This window comes from Sylvia atricapilla, chromosome 10 (genome assembly GCF_009819655.1).
Source record: "Sylvia atricapilla isolate bSylAtr1 chromosome 10, bSylAtr1.pri, whole genome shotgun sequence".
NCBI classification, from domain to species: domain Eukaryota; kingdom Metazoa; phylum Chordata; class Aves; order Passeriformes; family Sylviidae; genus Sylvia; species Sylvia atricapilla.
This window is the reverse complement of record NC_089149.1, coordinates 14,874,018-14,893,034: the sequence shown is the minus strand read 5'-3', so window position 1 is coordinate 14,893,034 and position 19,017 is coordinate 14,874,018. Positions and strand designations below refer to the sequence as shown.

General features: G+C 48.9%; 1 protein-coding gene across 1 annotated transcript; it reads right to left on the bottom strand.

The window, feature by feature from the left end:
* Window positions 1-2,736: 2,736 nt before the first annotated feature.
* Window positions 2,737-18,472, bottom strand: MAP6D1 (MAP6 domain containing 1). Its single transcript, XM_066326037.1, has 3 exons — window positions 17,903-18,472; window positions 7,543-7,660; window positions 2,737-4,850 (listed from the first exon to the last, which is right to left on the bottom strand). Exons 1-3 carry the CDS (start codon window positions 18,400-18,402, stop codon window positions 4,773-4,775), a joined length of 696 nt encoding a protein of 231 aa, XP_066182134.1. The 5' UTR covers window positions 18,403-18,472; the 3' UTR covers window positions 2,737-4,772.
* Between the last annotated feature and the right edge of the window lie 545 nt (window positions 18,473-19,017).

The following is a 19,017-nucleotide window of genomic DNA, read 5'->3' as shown; positions in this document are numbered from 1 at the left end:
GACTCCAGGAGCTGAGCTCTTCCAACCTTTCATCTTCCAGAGCAGCCTGCTTAAATAGCAAGTCATCGGTTTGTGTGGAAGACTTTTGAAAAGTAAGGTGGGTTGAGGCTGGCCAGCTCCCAGACCCCCACCCAGCCGCTCTCACTCTCAGAAGTGGAGAGAAAGTAACATGCCTCACGTGGGTCAGGACAGTGTACCACAGAATCAGAGTCTGGAAAACACCTCTAAGGTCACCAAGTCCGGCAGTCACTGCCCAGCCCATCGCTGACCGTGCCCACAAGTGCCACATCTACGTGCCTTAAATGCTGCTACCGATGAGAATGCCACCTCTGCCCTGGGCAGATCAACGGAGTCAGTACATAAAACCAGGTACAACAGTGTACTGGTCGCTGCCATAGGCAAAACAGGCTCGATTTGGGGAAAATTAGTTGAACTTATTGCCAAATAGAAGCTGGACGGCGAGAGGCAAAAAAGACGGGGAAAAAAACCCCAAATGCCTACCCCTGACTTCTTTCTGACTGATGTCTTCAGTCGGTCATCACGAACTGCTGCCTCCTCCCTCCCTCAGGCCGGCCGCGGCTCCTCCGGCGGCTTCGGTGCCCTCGGGGCTGCGGGCACCGGCGTGTCCGGCACGGGGCGGCCCCTCCGCTCACGGAGAGCCCTCACGGGACCTGTCAGGGATTCCCCTCGCAGGGACCTTTCGGGATTCCCCGCGGGAACCTCCCCACGGAGAGCCCTCACAGCGACCTGTTAGGGATTCTCACAGAGACCCCTCACAGCTCTCCCCTCAGCGATTCCCCTCACAGCTCTCCCCTCAGCGATTCCCCTCACAGAGACCCCTCACAGCTCTCTCCCCTCAGCGATTCCCCTCAGCGATACCCCTCACAGCTCTCTCCCCTCAGCGATTCCCCTCAGCGATTCCCCTCACAGCTCTCTCCTCAGCGATTCCCCTCACAGAGACCCCTCACAGCTCTCTCCCCTCAGCGATTCCCCTCACAGCTCTCTCCCCTCAGCGATTCCCCTCACAGAGACCCCTCAGCTCTCTCCCCTCAGTGATTCCCCTCACAGAGACCCCTCACAGCTCTCCCCTCAGCGATTCCCCTCACAGAGACCCCTCACAGCTCCTTCCCCTCAGACCCCCTCACAGGAACCTCCCAAAGGCCCTGTCCATACCTCCCTCCCCTCAGAGACCCCACCAGCCGCGGCCAGCGCTGGGCACTGCCGCTTCACACGAACAAGAACCGAAAAATAAGCGAAGTAACCGAACTTCTCGTGTTCTCCCCGCCCCGTGGGGAGGAGCCTTCGGTGTCCGCGAACAGACCGACGCGCCGCTGTTTTTGGAAATGCTGCAGAACTCCGTGTTAGTGCTAAATGCTACCAAAGTGCCTCCTGCCCTGGAACACAGCCTTTTTGGGCTGCATGGCATCAGGAATCCATTGGTGCCAAATCAGGTTGGTCCTTAGGATCAGACATCACTGCAGTGGCCAAGGTAGAGGAAATGGTGTGAGTAAGGTAGAGGTGATAGGTCTGCATGCAATTGTTCCTTCTCGAAGAAATTAGTGCAATGCAGATAGAAACGTGCAGTTTATGAAGGCAATCAAATCAGTAGTGTGCTGCCTGCGAATTTTTCAAGTTCACAACAAGAACTCTCCTGAGCAGTGGTGTATTTCCCACACCAAAACTAACAGTGAGCATGTGGCAGGGCAGGTGTTCTCTGCTCCCTGACACAAAACTCACCTTCAGCATCCCAACAGGCCAGGTGTCAGCAGGATTAAACAAGACAAGCGGGTTCAGTGTTACCCTAGAGGTAGTAAATTCTAAAGTTACAGGTGCAAACCCTTCCTTTTTAAAGGACATTTCTTCATGTATCAAATAACCCTTACTCGCAGCGTGATTCACAGTCAAAAATCCTTGAGGGACTTGGACATGGGCCCAGAGCAATTGGGAAGACAAATACTAGTGTGATAGCAGTGTTGGAAGCAATCCTGGCATCACGACTCCCTGGGGCTTCCAAAATTCACGTAGATTTGACTTCCTCGGAGGAACTTGATGTGATAACTTTCAATTTGGCTGAGGCAGGCATTTTTCATACAAAATCAAGTAAGTTGTGGACACTGACAGCCAGTGGCATCACTCTAGACCTTACCCTGGTAAGTACCTGCTCACTTTTCTCCTTGTTCATTGCTCACATACATTGAGCAGCAGCTTATGAGCTTTTGGCTTCCTCCTGGAAGTCTTCTGAGGCATAGCTAAAAGAGCTGTTGCAGTGTCTAGGGAAGCTGGTTGTATCTTCAGCACTTTTACTGACTGAAATGTTCTTGAGAATAACTGTAAAGCAATGGTCTCTTTTAAGATTCAAGGCTATCACCTTTTCCTGTTATTTATGTGAGATGACAGAGTGAAAATGAGGTGAAATTTAACAGGGCACAGTGTGGGTAATGCAGAAAGGGCTCTTCAAGCGTGGCATCTACCTGAGAGTGGATCAAACTTCCGTGCATTTCACAGGGAATGCAGCTGGGCCACAGCTGGGTGTGCCTTCCAGCTGTCCTTGCTGGGGCTGTGCCTGGGGGAAAGCTCCAGGAGTAAGGAACTGATGGCTGGATGCATCCCCGATGCTTTGCTTGGTGTCCAGTGTGCCCTGCTGCCCCTTGCAGTGACAAATTGTACTGCAGGGTTGAACACCTGAGGGTTGCATTTTGCAACAACAAAAAAAATGGGAGAGAACCAATAGCCAAAATACATTTTAATTTATTAAATTAAATCCAGTCCATTTGATAAAATACAAGCTTATGGTATTACCAATTTGTTTAAACATGGGTCATTTTTTTAAGAAACACAGTCAATTAAGAAGAGATAATAGACAATTTCCTTTTTACTTTTTTTCCTTGCTGTTAATAAAGTCCAGGATTGAAATGAACTTTAATTGTTTGAACAAAACTGTTAAAAACATTATAAAGAGATTAAACAAGCAGATTGAATTCTTAGAAACATCTAACATGCAAAACTTTTAGCAGTTTGAATGCTTCAAATGAATTCCCTGAAAAATGAATTTCCTGAAAAATTATTTTGGCAAGCACTGGGATTACTGCAGGTTTCTCCAAGGATGAGTGTGGGAAGAGCCATCCCTTGTCCCAGCCAAATGCAGCTCATTGCAGGTGTTCCCCATTCTGGTGGTAGTGCTCGGTCCCACAACAGTGAACAGGGATGGCACCATTAAATTCTCACATAATGCAGTGAGAAGATGCTGTCTGCATGTATTGCAAGTACAATTCACATGCCAACAGCTCAGAAATTGTTCTCATGGGAATTATCAGCAATGCATACGTGTTTGCAGAATCCCCGAAGTTTATGAAATTTGCCTTAGACTTCAGCTAGTGAGAAGGTTAAGAAAAAATCCTCCTGTGTTAGAAGTCTGCTTCATTACAGACTTCAGATGAATGAATATTGAATCACTGTTCAAGTCTGACGATAGTTTCTCTTTGTTCTGGACAACACACATGTGTTGCAAGTAAAAGTTATTCAATTTTTTTTCCCCAAAATAATTAGTAAATCCGTTAAATAAGCAGTAGGCTGATTATATTGCATAAATTATTGAAATAGAAATTGTAAAGTCTCGATGAACAAAGGCTAAAAAATGGTTTCTTAAAACACATGTACCTCAGCAAAAGTTAAATGCGCAGCAGTCTAAAAAATCAGCTTCAGAACAATGATACTTGAAACGGCCTATCTTAAAAATGACAGATGGCTTACATTCTACATTACATTTTTCTTTAAGAAGAATTTCTAAGTAACATTCGCTTGTGGTTGTTCCTAGCATTAGCATTACCAATATACAGGCGATAATTTAGGAATTTCAAGGCAATATATTCCACCTTGCATATGCAAAGAGTTAACATTTATTAAAAGTATAAGCATATCCTTTTCATTAAAGGATCACAAATTGCTTTAGGTAAAATCCATGTACAATATTTACAGTCACCCTAACAGCTATACAAATTACGTAAGTATCTTAGATCCTCTGGAGGAGTCTGGTGGGTGCCTGGCTGTATCCATGCACTCCTCTCCAAACCAGTCTGGTGCACTGCTGTCAGGGCTGTCTCCTGAAGTTCAGTCCTCTCTTGCTCCTGCATCAGCTCTCCAGTTTTGGGAATATCCAGCTCCCCAGCCTTAAAGGCCCAGACACTGCATGTGCCAGATTTATTTTACAGTTCAATGACATTGGCTTCCTCCAGCTTCTAAGACAACTCTGGAAGTTCAGACCAGCCCCTTTGAAGCTGTGCTTTCTGGCGATGCCATTTGGGGTCCTACTCCCAAAACCCCTCAAGAAGCTCAGAAGTCAGCCAGACTACTCCCTGTCTTTCAGTGGCCTACTTAGAGGGTGTTGCTAAATAAAACTGGTTTGGTTTAAAATTATCCATCCCGCTTGCAATTGTTCCCCCTCCTACCCTGTGTATTTCTGAGTAGGGATGTTGCCTGCAATCCTGCCTTTGCTGCCCAAAGTCAATCTCCTAATGTGACGCCAGCTGGCATAGTAATGAACCTGCTCCCGTGAAAACTAGGTCACTCCTCACAGCGTGTTTTGCCAGTTCTGAACCAAGCGCTTTGCGGTTTGTTGTGTTAACAGAAAGTGTGTGTGCCTATCATTAATCACTGGAGCTGCTTTTGATAACACCAGTTCTTTGATCTTAACACTCCTCATGAAAATTGCATAGTGATACATCTTAACAGAAACTCCGCGGTTTAAGCTGCCTGGGTGTGAGGAGGGTCCAGGTTCACACATTGAGGATCCGTGATGGCGCCTGGAAAACAGCAGAAGGGTTGGGGGAGAACCTGGTCTTCACCTCTGGGATCTAGTGGGGTGAGGAAGGGAGAAAACCATTAGTGTGACACAGGATACAACTGTTTAGAGAAGTTTGAGAGGTGTTGTGAGGATCTATCTGCTCTCCCTGCAGCCACTACCCAGGTGTTAGCCCGTGGTTTGGCACCAGTGAGATTGCTGTACAGGGTGATTCAAGGGCAGGCGTGATACTGGGCCAGCAAGGAGGGGCTTGGTTGTTACCCAGCCCCTGGACCTTGAGGTGTGTGATGTGATGGGGATAACCATGACTGGGCAGGCTTTGGCTGCGCCCAACCTCTGCAAGATGAAGAGCTGCCTCTTCACAGAGCCCTGCTGGCAAACACTCTACAAGCATCACAACAAATTCACTGATGGATGGGTGCTGGATTTAAGTAAGAGGAATTACAGTGGTTTGTGGTCCTTAAGCTTTTGGGGAATGCCATCCAGGCTCCATCAAAATGTTCCATTGTAATGCTTTAAGGGGCCACAGTCTGTGTCTGCTGTGAACAGAGGTGCAGACGTGGAGGACCCAAAGGAGAAAAACTGGTTACTGGACATGTCAGGCTGTTAAACTGCAAGGACTTGGCTAAGGATGTGAACTTCTCACGCCTGGAGGAAAGGCAGAGATTATAATGGTTGCTTGCTCTGATGCGTGTGGAATCAGAATTTCATGCAATATGTAGCCCCTGTAGTTGTACTGAAGCATGAAGGACACCTGGATGCTTCTGTCATCCCTAATACTGAAAACTCAAAGTAGTAGAGTTTTCTGGCTGTAGATGTGCTTCCAGCTCAGGACTTGGGGTGAATCTGGCCATTAAACATGAAAGGGTCAAAAGCTCTGCTGGGTATGCTGATGGCACCATCCAAGCAGAGAGAAATGCAAAATTACAGGCAAAGAATATAGGGAAACAGGGAAAGCTATTGATCTCTGGTTAATGTTGTTTCATCATTCACTGATGTTTCCATTCCTCTGGGGATGCATCTGGCACACTAAGGAACAAGTGAGATGTCACAAACAGCATATGCACAGCTCAGTGGCTGGGGAGAACCAGCAGCCTGAGTCCTACATGTAGGCTGTCAGGGCATACCATAAACCTGATTCCCATATGTCTGGCAAAACCAGAGGCTTCAGGTAAGAGGGAAAGTCCTGTGTGAACCAGGGAGGGTCTGACCTCTTTGGACTGGTGGCTCCTTGGCACTGTCTTCATCCCAGACTCCACCTTTGCCATGCTGTCTGTTAGACAGACTGTGATGGTGCCCTGGGGCTCCAGGACATGGGACCTTTGGTTCAGAATGCAGCGTCCTTGGTTACATGCATTTGTGTCTAAGATTCCAGTCTTCTCTTTCCCTTCCTCGAGAACTGGGATAGGGACCTTCAGAAGGAGGATAGGACCCCCATCTTTGCATCCTATTTGGCAAATTGGAAAACACTGTATTTTGACTCTCTAGGGTCAAAATGCAAAATTAAATTAACAAGGGTCAAATACAAGGTTGAAGGGTTAAATGCAAGGTCTATCCTCATCTCTGCACCTCAGTAAACAGCCCAGACTATTCAGAACAAGGAGGAAGTTTTGGTGAGCTTTGCAAATTCTGTTTTGCCTGAGGTCACTGTCCCACTTTCAGCAGAGCTGGCTATACCCATCCTGAGCCTTGTCGCAGCAGCGTGCCAGCAGTCCTCTGCGGAGGAGGCACTTGACTGTCTGCTGATTAAACACTTCTTCCTTGCCTCCTCCAAGGCAAAGATTTACTTTTCACATGTGGCCCTGGAGTAGCTGCTGTTACCTCCACTGGCACAGCACACTGCGGCTGGGGAGTTCAGCCCCGGCCCTGGCTCTGCGTTCTGAGTCATTCAGTGCAGCCTGTGAACAATTCCTGTGGTTGGCAGGGAGGTGCTGTTCTCTTTGGTGCTCTAATGCAAAAAGCAGCTAAAACAGAGCCTTGTCAGGGTGCACTTTCCTTTCTTCTGGGGATGGGGAGTGTGGGGAACCCTGTTAGGGAAAATGCTGAGCACAGAATGTTTCCCCATGGGATCCTCAGTAGCACAAGTATTTCGCAACCAGAAAATTATCTTTGATGGTATAGAGAAACTCACAGAAAAAAACTGTAGAAACTCCCAGGAAAATACAAAAAAATTTTTCAGAGCTGTGCAGCTTGTCTGTTCATCACATCCATATCCTCCTTGGCATTCATAGTGGGGCACACATAGCTTCTGCCCACACCAGCAAGGGGGAGATTTGTGGTGTCTGGGCAGGTGCTGTGCCTTAGGCAGAGATCTGCCAACATTCCCAGGCAAACACCTGTGCCCAGAGGCTGAATCTCACTCTGCAGCCCTAGTGCTAGTCCACACTGACTGCTCCAAGTTAGTGCAGAAGGTGTTAAAGGCACCTTACACACAGAGGTGATGACACAACTTGTGTGTCATAAGGTATCTAACTGAGGGAATCGTAAATCTTGAACTTTCTGTCATGTAGTTTAAAATCTTTGTCCTGGGTTGAATTTTGATCAGTTACAGAATGACATAGTCTAGCATGCCTTTCTGAAGGCAAGGGATAGCCACATTACTTAACAGGCAGTGACAAAACAGTTGTCAATGAGGATGTGGCTTTATCCTACATGCACCACAGTGATCAAATATGAGGAGTTCCTGATGGATACTTTGGGCATTATTCATATTGACTTTAGAATTTTTTAAAACTGGTAGTTACCTTAAAGTCTGCCTTGTAGCTTGACTCTTGAACAAAATGGTCTTCTGGGATAATGAAGCCTTGCTTTGACTTTATAGGCTTGGATGGTTTTGCTCCAGTCCATGGGCGATACTCTTGTCTGAAATGAGATTGTCAAGACAGAAGAACTTGTGAAAGACAACATTCTCACAGAGTATTTCTGCTTACAGGGGTTCCAAAGTCAGAAGGCAAGGTGGGATACAATCCGCTTGCAAGGTTGAACTTGTCTGAGGCATATAGAGAATAAAAGAACTGAGCCTAGCAGCTTGTTTCTCTCAGAAAGCCTAGACTGGAAGATGGAACAGGGCACAGACTGGGCTAGCTGGATTCCCTGACTTGACTCTTCTTTTTTTCCTACAAAATGTGCTCTCTCCTGGAGGTCGTTGATGCTTCCCTCCGGGACAAGAAGAAGTCAGGGTGACTTTTTGCATGCTAGCCCACTGACCACTTACAATGTAAAACACTGTTTGGCATGTTGGCCACTTATATTGTTAGACCCCTTGGTCTGGTGCGTGGCTCTCACACATGCAGAGAGCCCGCTGATGTCCCCATACTTGGCTGTGGCTCTCAGCAGCAGGTGTTTGCCAGCGTGTGCTGTGCTGCACAGCTGCGGCAGCTCGGGCTGAAATGCATCCAAAGGGAGACACCGACTCAGCTGGCAGATGCTTACGCTGATGATTTTCCTTCAGATGGGGGAAAGTTCTCTAAATCTGCATGATGATGCCTGGGAAGGCATTGCTGCTCTGAGAATAAGTCAGACAAGGGTCATCTGAGAAATGGGAGCAGAGACTGCACTGAGAAAGGGGCAACACCTTTTGACAGCACCAAAGAACAGCATTGCAGGGTCTGCTTAGTTCAGCTGCCAGCTCCCTTCTGCAGCTTTCCCTCTGCTTCTCTGTGCTCCTTGTCACAAACAGGCCTCATTAATGCCCTTGCCATTAGGACTTTCTGGATGCCGCAGTAGCAGCCAACTGAGCTGTCTTGTTGCTCAGAGGAAGACAGAAGTCTGCTGTGTTTGTGCATGTATCTCTGGCAACCAATTGAGGCAGCTTCTGTAGCAAAAGGAGAGGTGACTAATGGAGATGTGACAATCTTACTTTCATACCCTGGCATGGTTCAATAACTGCATTTTACTATCTGCTTATACACAGGATCAAGGAGTAAGACTGAGGCTTGTTTTAATGTGTCAAGCTTACCTTTGATCTCAGCCTTTCTGAGTTTCATTTTCCCAAGCATGCTATTTGCTATATTTATATAATAGCTGCAAATTCCTCTTTTAAATATCTAACTTTAGGTGCATAAGTGTGGAGTATTATTTCAGAATGCATAGTTTGGACTTGATTATTTTAGTATATTATGGATAATGTCCTATGGAAGAACTTTCTGCTGTTGGAAAGAAAAGCCAGGCCCCTGTCAGGGCTGTCTATGTGCATTGCAAATCTTGTTTAAAATCAGTTTGTTCTTGCTGTCCTGAGCTGCCACCTTCTGCCTTCTCTGCACCATGCTGTTTGGGCCTGCCCAGGCTGCAGGTGAGTGCTCACACAGCTCCCCTGGTGCTGCAGGTGGCATTCCTGCTCCCTTGCTGTAACACCTCAGGATGAGGCAGCACTTTTGAAGAAAGGTGATTTTGGCAAAGTGATGCCCCAAGAAGGCAACCTTTCAGCAGGGAATCCCACATGTGAATGAAAGCAGAATTAAATCTGACCTCTGTTCTGCTGCACAGCCAGAGGGAGGATACAGCTACTGGGCAAAATACCAGCAAAATGGTACAAAACCATCAGTTACATCCCTACAGTTTCTAGGAACTGGAACCTGCTGCTCCACATAAAGCCTGATTTCCTCAAGAATGCTGGTGGCATTTATTCCTAACCATTCATCCTTGTGCTGACTGGTCTCCCTGCTGCAATGGAGTGTGTCTCCAGCTTTCAATGAATGACTGTGCTGCCTCTCTGTGCAGCCAACTCTGTCTCGCTGCTTTATAGCAGATCATTTGCTGATTTGGCAGGCCCCCAAACACAGTCCTTTTGGATCACAAGACCCTCATTTTGGCTGGAAGTCAAACCATTCTCATCTCAGCCTGGATAGTCAAAACTATTTTTGAGGCACCTACATGCACTGAGGAAATGCTCCCCACAGAGTCGGAAACATAAGGGCAGATACAGTCATGGCCCACACCACAGCAGCATTTCTGATTTGGAACTGGGATTTTGCTGTGGGAGAACCCAGAACTCTGAGCCAAAAATGAAGGCAGAGCAAAAGAAAGACAACTTGGCTTAGTTCCTTTTGGGAGCTGAGGTACTTAAAACAAGAAAGGAATATTATAACCTTTGGTTGAGAAAGTGCTGCTCACTAAATTTGCTCTGTCTCTAAGCTTGCAGGACACATGTTCCCATCCCCAGCTCATAGCCAAGAGTCAGAAAGAACGCCAGCCCAAATATCAGTCTGGTGACTTGACTAGAAATCAGTCTTGGAGTCACGAGTGGAGTCAATCTGATCAAAGCCTGGGGAAGAGAAATGACCTGTTTTTAATGATACTTAGTTTAAGATGTCAAGTGACAAGGTTAGTGACTGTCTTCCCCTTTGTACCCTGCGTAGTGTGACATCCAGCTGCTGCTGGGGACGAACATGCAAGACTGACTGCTGCTGGACATAGTAATCTTCACCCTTCCTGCTGCACCCCTCTCCTCCTCCCCTTGTGCCTAGACAGCAGCAGCTGCCAGGTTACTTTGGGACTCCAAGGACCTGCAGTGGAGAGAAAGCAGCCTCCAGGGCCAGAACTCAATGACCAGGCTCTCTTTAGGTTCTGTTTTGTCTTCCACTTTTACAACCTACAGGTGAGATTTTTGATCTCCATAAATAGGAATGACCCAGTGGTACTTGAAGTACTAAACCATTGGGGTTCTGAAAGACAAAGACATCCTGAGTAGCACACAGGCTTTAAAACAGTAGGGACCAAAAGGGCAGGGCTGCTTTCTGTGTACTGCTGTTTCTTTACCTCTAACTCACTCTAGGAAGAATTAAGAAGCAGCTTTTTGCACGTGGGTTGCTGCAGTGCTTTGATAATATAAATCACTGGGTTTTCAACTCTTTTTTTGCTCTTTCTCAAAACCGGTTAATAGAGCCTGAGAAAAGGCACTTCTTTTGTAAAGTGTGGGGATGTGTCTGCAGGGGAAGGTTTGAATCAGTGCAGTGAGGAGAGGGAGGCTTGTGGCCTGCTGTGACAGTTTAACCCCTGCGGTGATGAGAGATGGAGCAAGTGGGAGTACAAAGAATGTATAAGCTGGAAACAAACAAACAAAAAAAGCACGGGCTGTTAATTACCAGAGTGCTGTGATGAAACCCAGCATTGATGAGAGCTGTTTCACTGAGCTGGTGCTTATGTGCCACTCTCCCCCGGGTGAACAAGACTGCCTGTACCAGGCTGTTAAACAGCTGAGACGGGGCCAGGCAAGAGAGATGTCCCCACTATGATTCATCCTGTGGCCTTGCAGACTTCAGGCCATGATTTGGGAATGAGGGGTTTGGGATTGGTCCTTCTGTTCTTTCCAGACACAGTGTCTGCTGCAGCTCAAGCTGCTGAATGCTGTGAACCACACGATGACCAGCCTATGTGCTGCCTCCAGCTCTTCCCCCATTCTACTAATGCTCTCTGCTTTGCAGAGAAAGCTGTCAGCAAAATCCTTTTTATTTCACTGACCTAGTGAAAATCTAGCCTAGAAGGTTTTTTAATTTCACCAAGGTAGAGGGCACTTCCGTTAGGCGTAGGGAGGCAGACAGTGGGAATCCCAACAGTGCTGTTTGCAGTGCTGGGGCTGCTGTTTCCATACAGATTTACCACTGGCATTGATAGCATACACCACCAATGCAGAACAGTTGCCATTTTAGTACCTCATCTTTATGTCACAGTTGCCTTTGCATGGTTAATTATCAGCGGTGGTTCTGAGCCACTGCATAACATTTCTTATTTAAGAAGGGGAGAAAAAGGCTCATTCTGTGTAGCTGACTGTAACTCAAAGCTACACTGCCTGACCTGTGTTCATTCTTCTCCCCTCTTCCTTCTCATACCCAGCACACCAGTGAGAATTAAACAGCATAATGAACATTCTTCCAAATTTCTGTTTAGAAGGAAACTCGTGTGCACATCTTGTCTCTTATTTTCTTTTGAACGTACAAACTACTCTAGATGTCCCCTGGGGAAGCCAGACTGTTTTCGGCAGAAGAGGTGAGGTGTGAAATGTGTCCCTGTTGGCAACACAGCTCTTCACAGACTACTGTCAGGGACATACATCTGGTTTGCCCAGGCAGAGCTGGGCAGCCAGCAGTCCCAAGGGACAGACTAAGTCCACTTGTTGGCAAAGATCTCCACAGTCAGGAGGGTGCTATGATGTCTCCTGAAAAAGCGGAGGATTGCAAAAGCTTCAGGTCATGGTCACAGTGAGAGCTCTGCATGACATTCAGGAGCCCTCCTGGATAATGGAGCCATTAAACTGCTTCCTCTGAGCTGTGTCAGACACTGGTGGGGTGCCCTTCCAACCCTTGGTCACAGGGGCAGACTGTGCCCATTCTCCTATCCAGCCAAAGAGCCCAGCATGAGGACAGAAATGGGGGAATGGCTGAAGGAGGGGAAAAAATAGAGGGGTAGAGAAAAGACATAGCAGAAAGATAGAGAGACCAGCACACAGGAACTACAGAGGAGAAAAGCAGAAGCCACCTGGATATTTCCTGTCTCAACTCTCAGCTCCAGTAAGGTCAGGCAGTACTTGGAGCTGTTCATAAGTCACAAGAAAGCAACAGCAAAAGACTTGAATGAAAGTATAAGACAAAACCCCTAAGACTCAAACTATTATTTTAGGGTGAGTGTTAGGGGCTTGCTTTGCTCACAGGCAGATGCCCAAGGAAAGAACACTTACACTGGTGTGACAGGACAGGCAGCTGCTTCCCTTCTGTCAGAACTATGTGACTGGGGATGCGTGGGTAGGTGTGAAGGTCTTGACTTCTGCCATTCACTCACTTTCCAGTCTTTCACTCTAACCTAAGGCCAAGTGGACGTCGAATGGAGGATTTTCCTCCTGCTTTAAGGAACATCTTTGAATCCCACGCTTCAATTCTACAGCACAGTTTGCACAACAAACACCCTCTCTTGAGCCCCAATTCCCAGCCCCACTGTGTGTCTCCTCACACACCTCTGTGCCTCTCCCAGCCAGGCTATGCAGTGCACAGTGAGTCTCTCTGGATCCATCCCAATGCCTGCACCAAGCAAGCTTACTTCTTAAATAGCATAAAAATCAGGGGCTTGAGTATTAATTTCCCCAAGCAGCAAGATACTTAAGAATGTAAAGATAACTGTAAGCCTTGATTATAAAAGATTTACTGCTATTATTAAGGATAAGCATGCCTTTAAAGATCTTGCTGGATCAAGGATGGAGCTCCTCATACACAGTACTATTAACCCTGCCAGCTCAGGTGCATGCCCTGATCCCACACATTGCTAAACACAACTGCAGGTCTTCTCTCTGTTTTCTGCAAAGCTGCAATAAGATGCTTTTCAAAGTGGAACAGTCATCACAGTTCACTTGGTTTTTCTACCCAAGCACTATTTGAAGGCAGATGAATGTACAGGCAGCTAAGTAACACTCTCTGTGAGTGCATCCATAGTTATGGAGAAAAGTGTCATTCCCCTTCATTCTGCAGTATCCCTCCTCAGGGGGAAATCTGCTTCATGGTCATAGGATGGCATGTGCTGAGTATTTGTGCAAGAAGGTGGGAATTCAGTTTGCTGAGGTACCTTCCACCTACTATTCCCAAAAATCACGAGCAATGGCACAACAGGCATCTTTCCCCTTAATTACTCCAGGTCCTTATGAGCTTTCTTTCCATCAGAGCAACATGGCTCACTCTGGGTGAGCAGGAAACCTCCATGATGTCAGGGCCCAAGCTTGGTCTTCACTGCTGTGCCTCCCAAGAGCAAACAAGGTGGGTGCTCTTGGCTCTCACACCTGCTCAAAATACCTGTCCTGGAAACCCCAACTGCATGGACAGGGCTCTGCTCGGGGTCTGCCTTGTGTCTGTGTGCAGAAATTTGCAGTCATCTCCCAGTTCCCCATGTGCCAATACAAGTAAAGCCGAAGGGTGGGGGGAGAAGAGGCAAAACAACTGCTCACAGCTCTGGTGCAATGTTCTCACTTACACATCTGAAGTGTTTTCCAAAAGCTGGCAGGTTACTGAAGGGAAAACTGATGTCTGTAGTGATTTATAGTCTAGCTAAGTCTTGAATAGGGTTCTTCTCCCAGCAATACTCGCCCTGGCCAAGAGGCTGTGCCTTCATCCCTGTTGCCTTCTAACAAGGTAAGAAGATGACATCCAGAGAACAGAGCCAGCTGGGGAAACCTGCTGACAGCACATGCTTTCCTCATCCTCTGTTAAGAGAGCTAAGTAAAGCACTTCTCTATTTCTAGAATGTCTGCTAAACGCAATCAAGACCTAGTACTACAATTAATTGTGTGCAAAGCCAAAAGTACACAGCACCTGCAACTTACTGCTGAAGGGAGAAGTCACTTCCTGACGCCAAAGGACAAACCCTTGGGAAGGTGCAGAGAGGCCACTCAGCACTTTCTTCTGCCTCCTCCAGCATCACTAAGGTGTAATGTACTGCAACCCTCTGCAGCAGTCCCCAGGATCTTTTCACAGTTGGAGCACATCCCATTTCAGCCTTTCAAGTGCAGCTTGTATCAATTTGCCTTGGACTTGTGTGCCTGAGCTCCCACAATGCAGCCCCATTAGGTTTGACTTCATTCAGACCCTGCAGGACTTCAGCCAAAATTGAGGGACTGGAGGGAGACAGAAGCTGCCCAAAGATCTGGGGACACAGTGCAATAGCTTGTAGGGCAGGCAGTTGTGCTGTCCTTCCACCGTTTATTCAGTTGTTATTTCAAACAACAAAAAAATCTTTGCTTCCTTGGGAGTACAGGTATCCTCCCAACACCCCCTCCACCTTTATCTTTATTCTAGCCATAGACAGCTTCCTCCAGTCTCAGTCACTGATCCCAGAGGTTTATTTTATTCTGGGAAATGCCAGGTCATGCTGACCAGCTTCACGATGTACAGACAGTTTTGTGTGCAGCTGTGTTTCCTTCTGAGCTTAAAGCAGAGTGCAGAATGAAGTCTCACAGGAGCATTGCACTGATACACAAAAGCACATCAAATGGTGCTGAATGTTACTGGGCACTCAACACTACACTTGGGTGCTTCACAGAAACAAACACAATAGGCTGTCAGAGTCAAAATTCCTGAATTAAAAAAACTCAAACAAACTACAAAAACTAAAGAAATCGCAACACCTTACAGAGTGAAGCAAGAAAACCCCTATTGCCATTAAAAGCGTGGAGTGGACCATGTATCAATGCCAACTCTTCTGCATTGTCTTTTTCAAGACAGTCTTGATTTCTCTTTCCCGCTAGGCAAGCCCAGGCATCTGCTGAGACCTGACACAGACACAAAGTACAGCTGGAGGCTACTGACCAGCAGTGCCCACACTCCAGCACACACACATGGTGTGTGCCTGACCCAGCTGTGCACAGAACCTGCTGAAGCACTTGGAGTACAAAAGACTCAAATGACCCATTTCTTGGGAGAGTGGACACAGCTCCCCATCAGAGAACCCAGTCTTCAGGGCTGCCCCACAGGGAGGGCTGATACTCCTGCAAGCAGAAAAGAGGGAATCTCCCTAATGTTCTCCCTAGCAAGGCAGAGACTGTCTTACGAAAAGCATGTGTTATCATACCTTTGCTCCTCTCTACTACCTACTGCAGTGCTCTCTGCCTGCATGTCTCTGCAGGACACTCTCCCTTTTTCCAGCCACCCCAAAGACATCATGGGGTTCATGGGGTTCCCAACCTCCTCTTCAGGACACAATGGGCCTCAGTAAGGGAAACCCCCTTGATCTGCCTCTGCCACAGGTAATCTGACTTCCCTGCTGCCCTGGGGATGTACAGTCGACAACTGGGGGAGATCGCTGTTGCCAGAGCACAGTGGGGCTGTGTATGCCCACCAAGGCACAGTTTAATAAACAAAGAGGGTGTTCATGGTCTTTGATATAGAGGAAGATGAATATCAATCCTTAATGGTGCTGTTCAGCTACTGACTGAATATTGGACAAATGTTTGCAGATTGCAGTGCTGCCTTTGGAAAATAAGGTAAGAGGAGTGAACTGTAGTGGTTCTCATGGAAATGTCCTTGTGGGTTGTGAGTGTTCAGCTTACCAAAGGTGGGTGTACTGTCATCACTCCTTCCCTGCTTCAGACTGAAGGAGTGCCATCACTGAAGCTAGCAAATACAGACCCAGTATCCCAAGTGTAACTAATAATGAGTGTAACTGCCAAGTACACGCTTAGTCTTAAAAAAAAAAAAAAAAAAAGGTAAATGAAAATATACTCTTGGAGCCTGTGAAGTTATTGTGAACTTTTTTCCTGCTGCTTGTTGTGACTCCTGTGTGCTCAGTGATACAGTGATTTAAATGCAATGTTGTACCAGGTGATAATCTAAAGAAACCGTGGGAATTACTGGAAAAAGGCAAAAAGTGGCTTGACTTACATAGTTCTGCTTCTGTTTAGTGTGCTTTCAAACAGCTAAAAGGTTTTATATGAGAACTTTTATGTGGTGTGGCTGCCCTGGCTTAGGTCTCCATCCTTGTCATGCACTGCTCCTTCTTTCAGCTCTGAGTAGTTCCTCAACTACCTTGAAGCCTTACTTTTTTGTAAAATTTGTTTTGGTTTGCATGATGGTATGTTGCCCTAGCCAGTACTTTGTCCTGTGATCTGTACACTTGTTCTTCTCAGAGAGAAGGAAGGTAAGAGAAGTGACTCTGAGCACTTGAACAGCTGTAGGAAAGCTGTGGCTCTAGTGCAGGCTGATGCAGCCTTCCTCTCTAGTCAGGCTGAAAAGGCAGGGGAGGCTTCAACAACGAGGTGAGATGGATGTGTTGCTGAAAGATGAATCTTGCTAGTCTTGTTCTACACAGGTTTCTCTGAAGTAATGCCTTGCTGCTTTGAAATTGAAAAGTGCTTTGCCTTAAAACCAGTAATTACTCAGTGGTTGTCCTGTGAGATATGCCAAAGGAGAAAATAGCACATAAATTCAAGCACTGCAGTTATCCTTTCATTCTGCATGTTAACTGCACACAGTGCAGTGCAAGAGGAGTGGGAAAAGCAATACTGCTGTGCAGGCTGGTAATCCTCCCCAGGGCCCCCAGTTTGTCTTAAAAGTACTGTGATAAATAATCTAATGAATTGCAGTGATGAAGAGAAATGTCTCCTAGGTAGATAATAATAGGTAATAGGTGCCTAAATACTAAATGTGAATCGGTTAGAATTAAAATTATTACTCTATTAGAATACCTCATAGGTCTATTAAAACATGGCACACATCATAATGAGGGAGCATGTGGTAATAACATGAAACCAATACAATATTCAACAGCATCATTGTAGGAGCTAAAATCCCTCTCCTCCCGTGGAGGATGTCAATAAGAACAAAAGTTGGATTTAGGCGCATCCCACCTGACTGCTTGTTCCAGAAAATAAGCATCTGTAATCGGTCATACTGTTCAGAGTGAAAGGAAGACATCAATAAGAGAAGTCACTTAAATTTTAAAGGCTCTGAGACAAGTGGTTTGTGACATTTTTTTCCATTGCCCATTAGATGATATGGGGGATATTTCCTGCAAATGTCTTCTTGTCTGACTAATCTTCTAAGGCTGTAATTTGGCTCGCCTTGAATGTCGCATTCCAGGAGTTTTAAAGGGAAAAGGATGATGGCACTAAGGGATGCGGCTGTCGGGCACGGACGGGACGCGGGTAGCTCCGGCTGTCGGAGGTGCGGTGTCACCCGGCAGAGGGTGGGTAAAGCGCTGCTGCGCCAGGGATGGATGGATGGATGGATGGATGGATGGATGGATGGATGGATGGATGGATGGATGGATGGATGGATGGCATCATGGATCCCACCCCGGCGTGCTCCCTCCTCTCGCTGAGCGCGGGGCGGGCAGCTGCGCGCACCGAGGCCGGCTCCGCTGCTCCGGCAAGCACAGGGGCCGCCGAGGCCAGGCACCCGCCCGGGGCACGAGACGCTTTTAAGGACCGCACTTCCAAAAGCCAAGGCGGTTTCGGCGAGATGCTGAGCCCGCCGGCGAGCCGGCAGCCCCCGTACCCCTCCCCTCGGTGGCGGCTCCCCCGCGCCGCGGCCGCCCGCCGGCATCCCCGCCCCGCGCTGCGGAGGAGCGTCCCCCGCCCGCGGCAGGAGCAGCCCCGGCTCGGGGCGGAGCGGGGCCATCGCCGGGCCCGGTTACCTGTAGGAAGTGGTGTGGCCGCCGTCCGCCTGCGAGCGGGGCCGGAGCTGCTCGGGGCCGTCGACCGCCGGTCTCCCGCCGCCGCCGGGCAGGGCGCAGGCGGCGCGTCCCGGGGCGGGCTGGAGGGCGGCCCCGTCCCTCCCGCCGCCGCCGCCGCTACTGGCACTGACCCAGGGGAAGTCGTCCCTCCTCGGGAGGGGCCACGCTCTGAAGTCCCGCCGGTACTGGGTCTCCGCCGCGAAGGGCTCTTCGGCCGCGGCCGCCCGGCTCTTCCTGCGGCCGCTCGGTTTCCCGGCGGCGGCGTCCCGCGGGCGGCGCGCCGGGGCGGGCGGGCGAGCGCTGCCCCGCGGAGGGGGCCCGCCGCGTTGGGGCGGCCCGTCCTCCTGCTCCTCGATGTCCGAGTAGTTGTGGATGGTGAGCGGCACGGAGAGGTCGGACTTGTCCAGCTGGCTCCAGAAGCGGGCCAAGCAGCACACCCGGCTGATGCAGGGCCAGGCCATGGCCGCAGCCCCCGCCTCGCCCGCAGCGGCGCCCGCGGCTCCGGCGCCCGCAGCCGGCCGCGCTCCCGGCTTCAGCCCTCATCGGCGGCAGCCCCTCCTCCCGCCGCCCCCTTCCCCGGTAACGACACCCCCTCGCCGGGATTACGGCCCGCACACGTGACCCGGCTGCCGGCGGGAGCCCCGTGCAGCTGCGGGGGCTGGCGGCGGTGCAGAGCGCGGCCGGCACCGGATCCCGCCGGGCTGCGCCCCGCGCCGGGCTGCGCCCCCGGGCTGCGCCCCCGGGCTGCCTCTCGGAGGGGACCGGCTCTGCCCGTGCTTCTTCGGGTCCCGCTGGCTGTCGGGGCTTTAGGAGGCGCTCTGTGCCCGGGAGCGCCGTAGCGCGCCCAGTGACGGGCACCGGCCAGGCGAGGAACGCTGCTCCGCGCTAGCTGAGTGTTACTGCTCGATTGTACCTGCGAGGCAGCCGTAAACGCTTCTGATTAGAGAAAGCGTTTGTATGCGAAACCTGGCGCTTATAAAATAAGTGATCAGGGTGAGAAACAGCAGCCTTGCGATGTCGGTTTCCAAGAGCTGCGTACAAATCCCCACCTCCCATAATCCCTCTCCATTTACATT

What these genes read in the sequence shown, in the direction of transcription:
- MAP6D1 (XM_066326037.1), bottom strand. Translation starts at nt 18,402, where the DNA reads ATGGCCTGGCCCTGCATCAGCCGGGTGTGCTGCTTGGCCCGCTTCTGG. An exon ending in GGCCACACCACTTCCTACAG is followed by an intron (nt 7,661 to 17,902) that starts GTAACCGGGCCC and finishes ATCTCATTTCAG; the next exon opens with ACAAGAGTATCGCCCATGGA. An exon ending in GCTACAAGGCAGACTTTAAG is followed by an intron (nt 4,851 to 7,542) that starts GTAACTACCAGT and finishes TCACCCCACTAG; the next exon opens with ATCCCAGAGGTGAAGACCAG.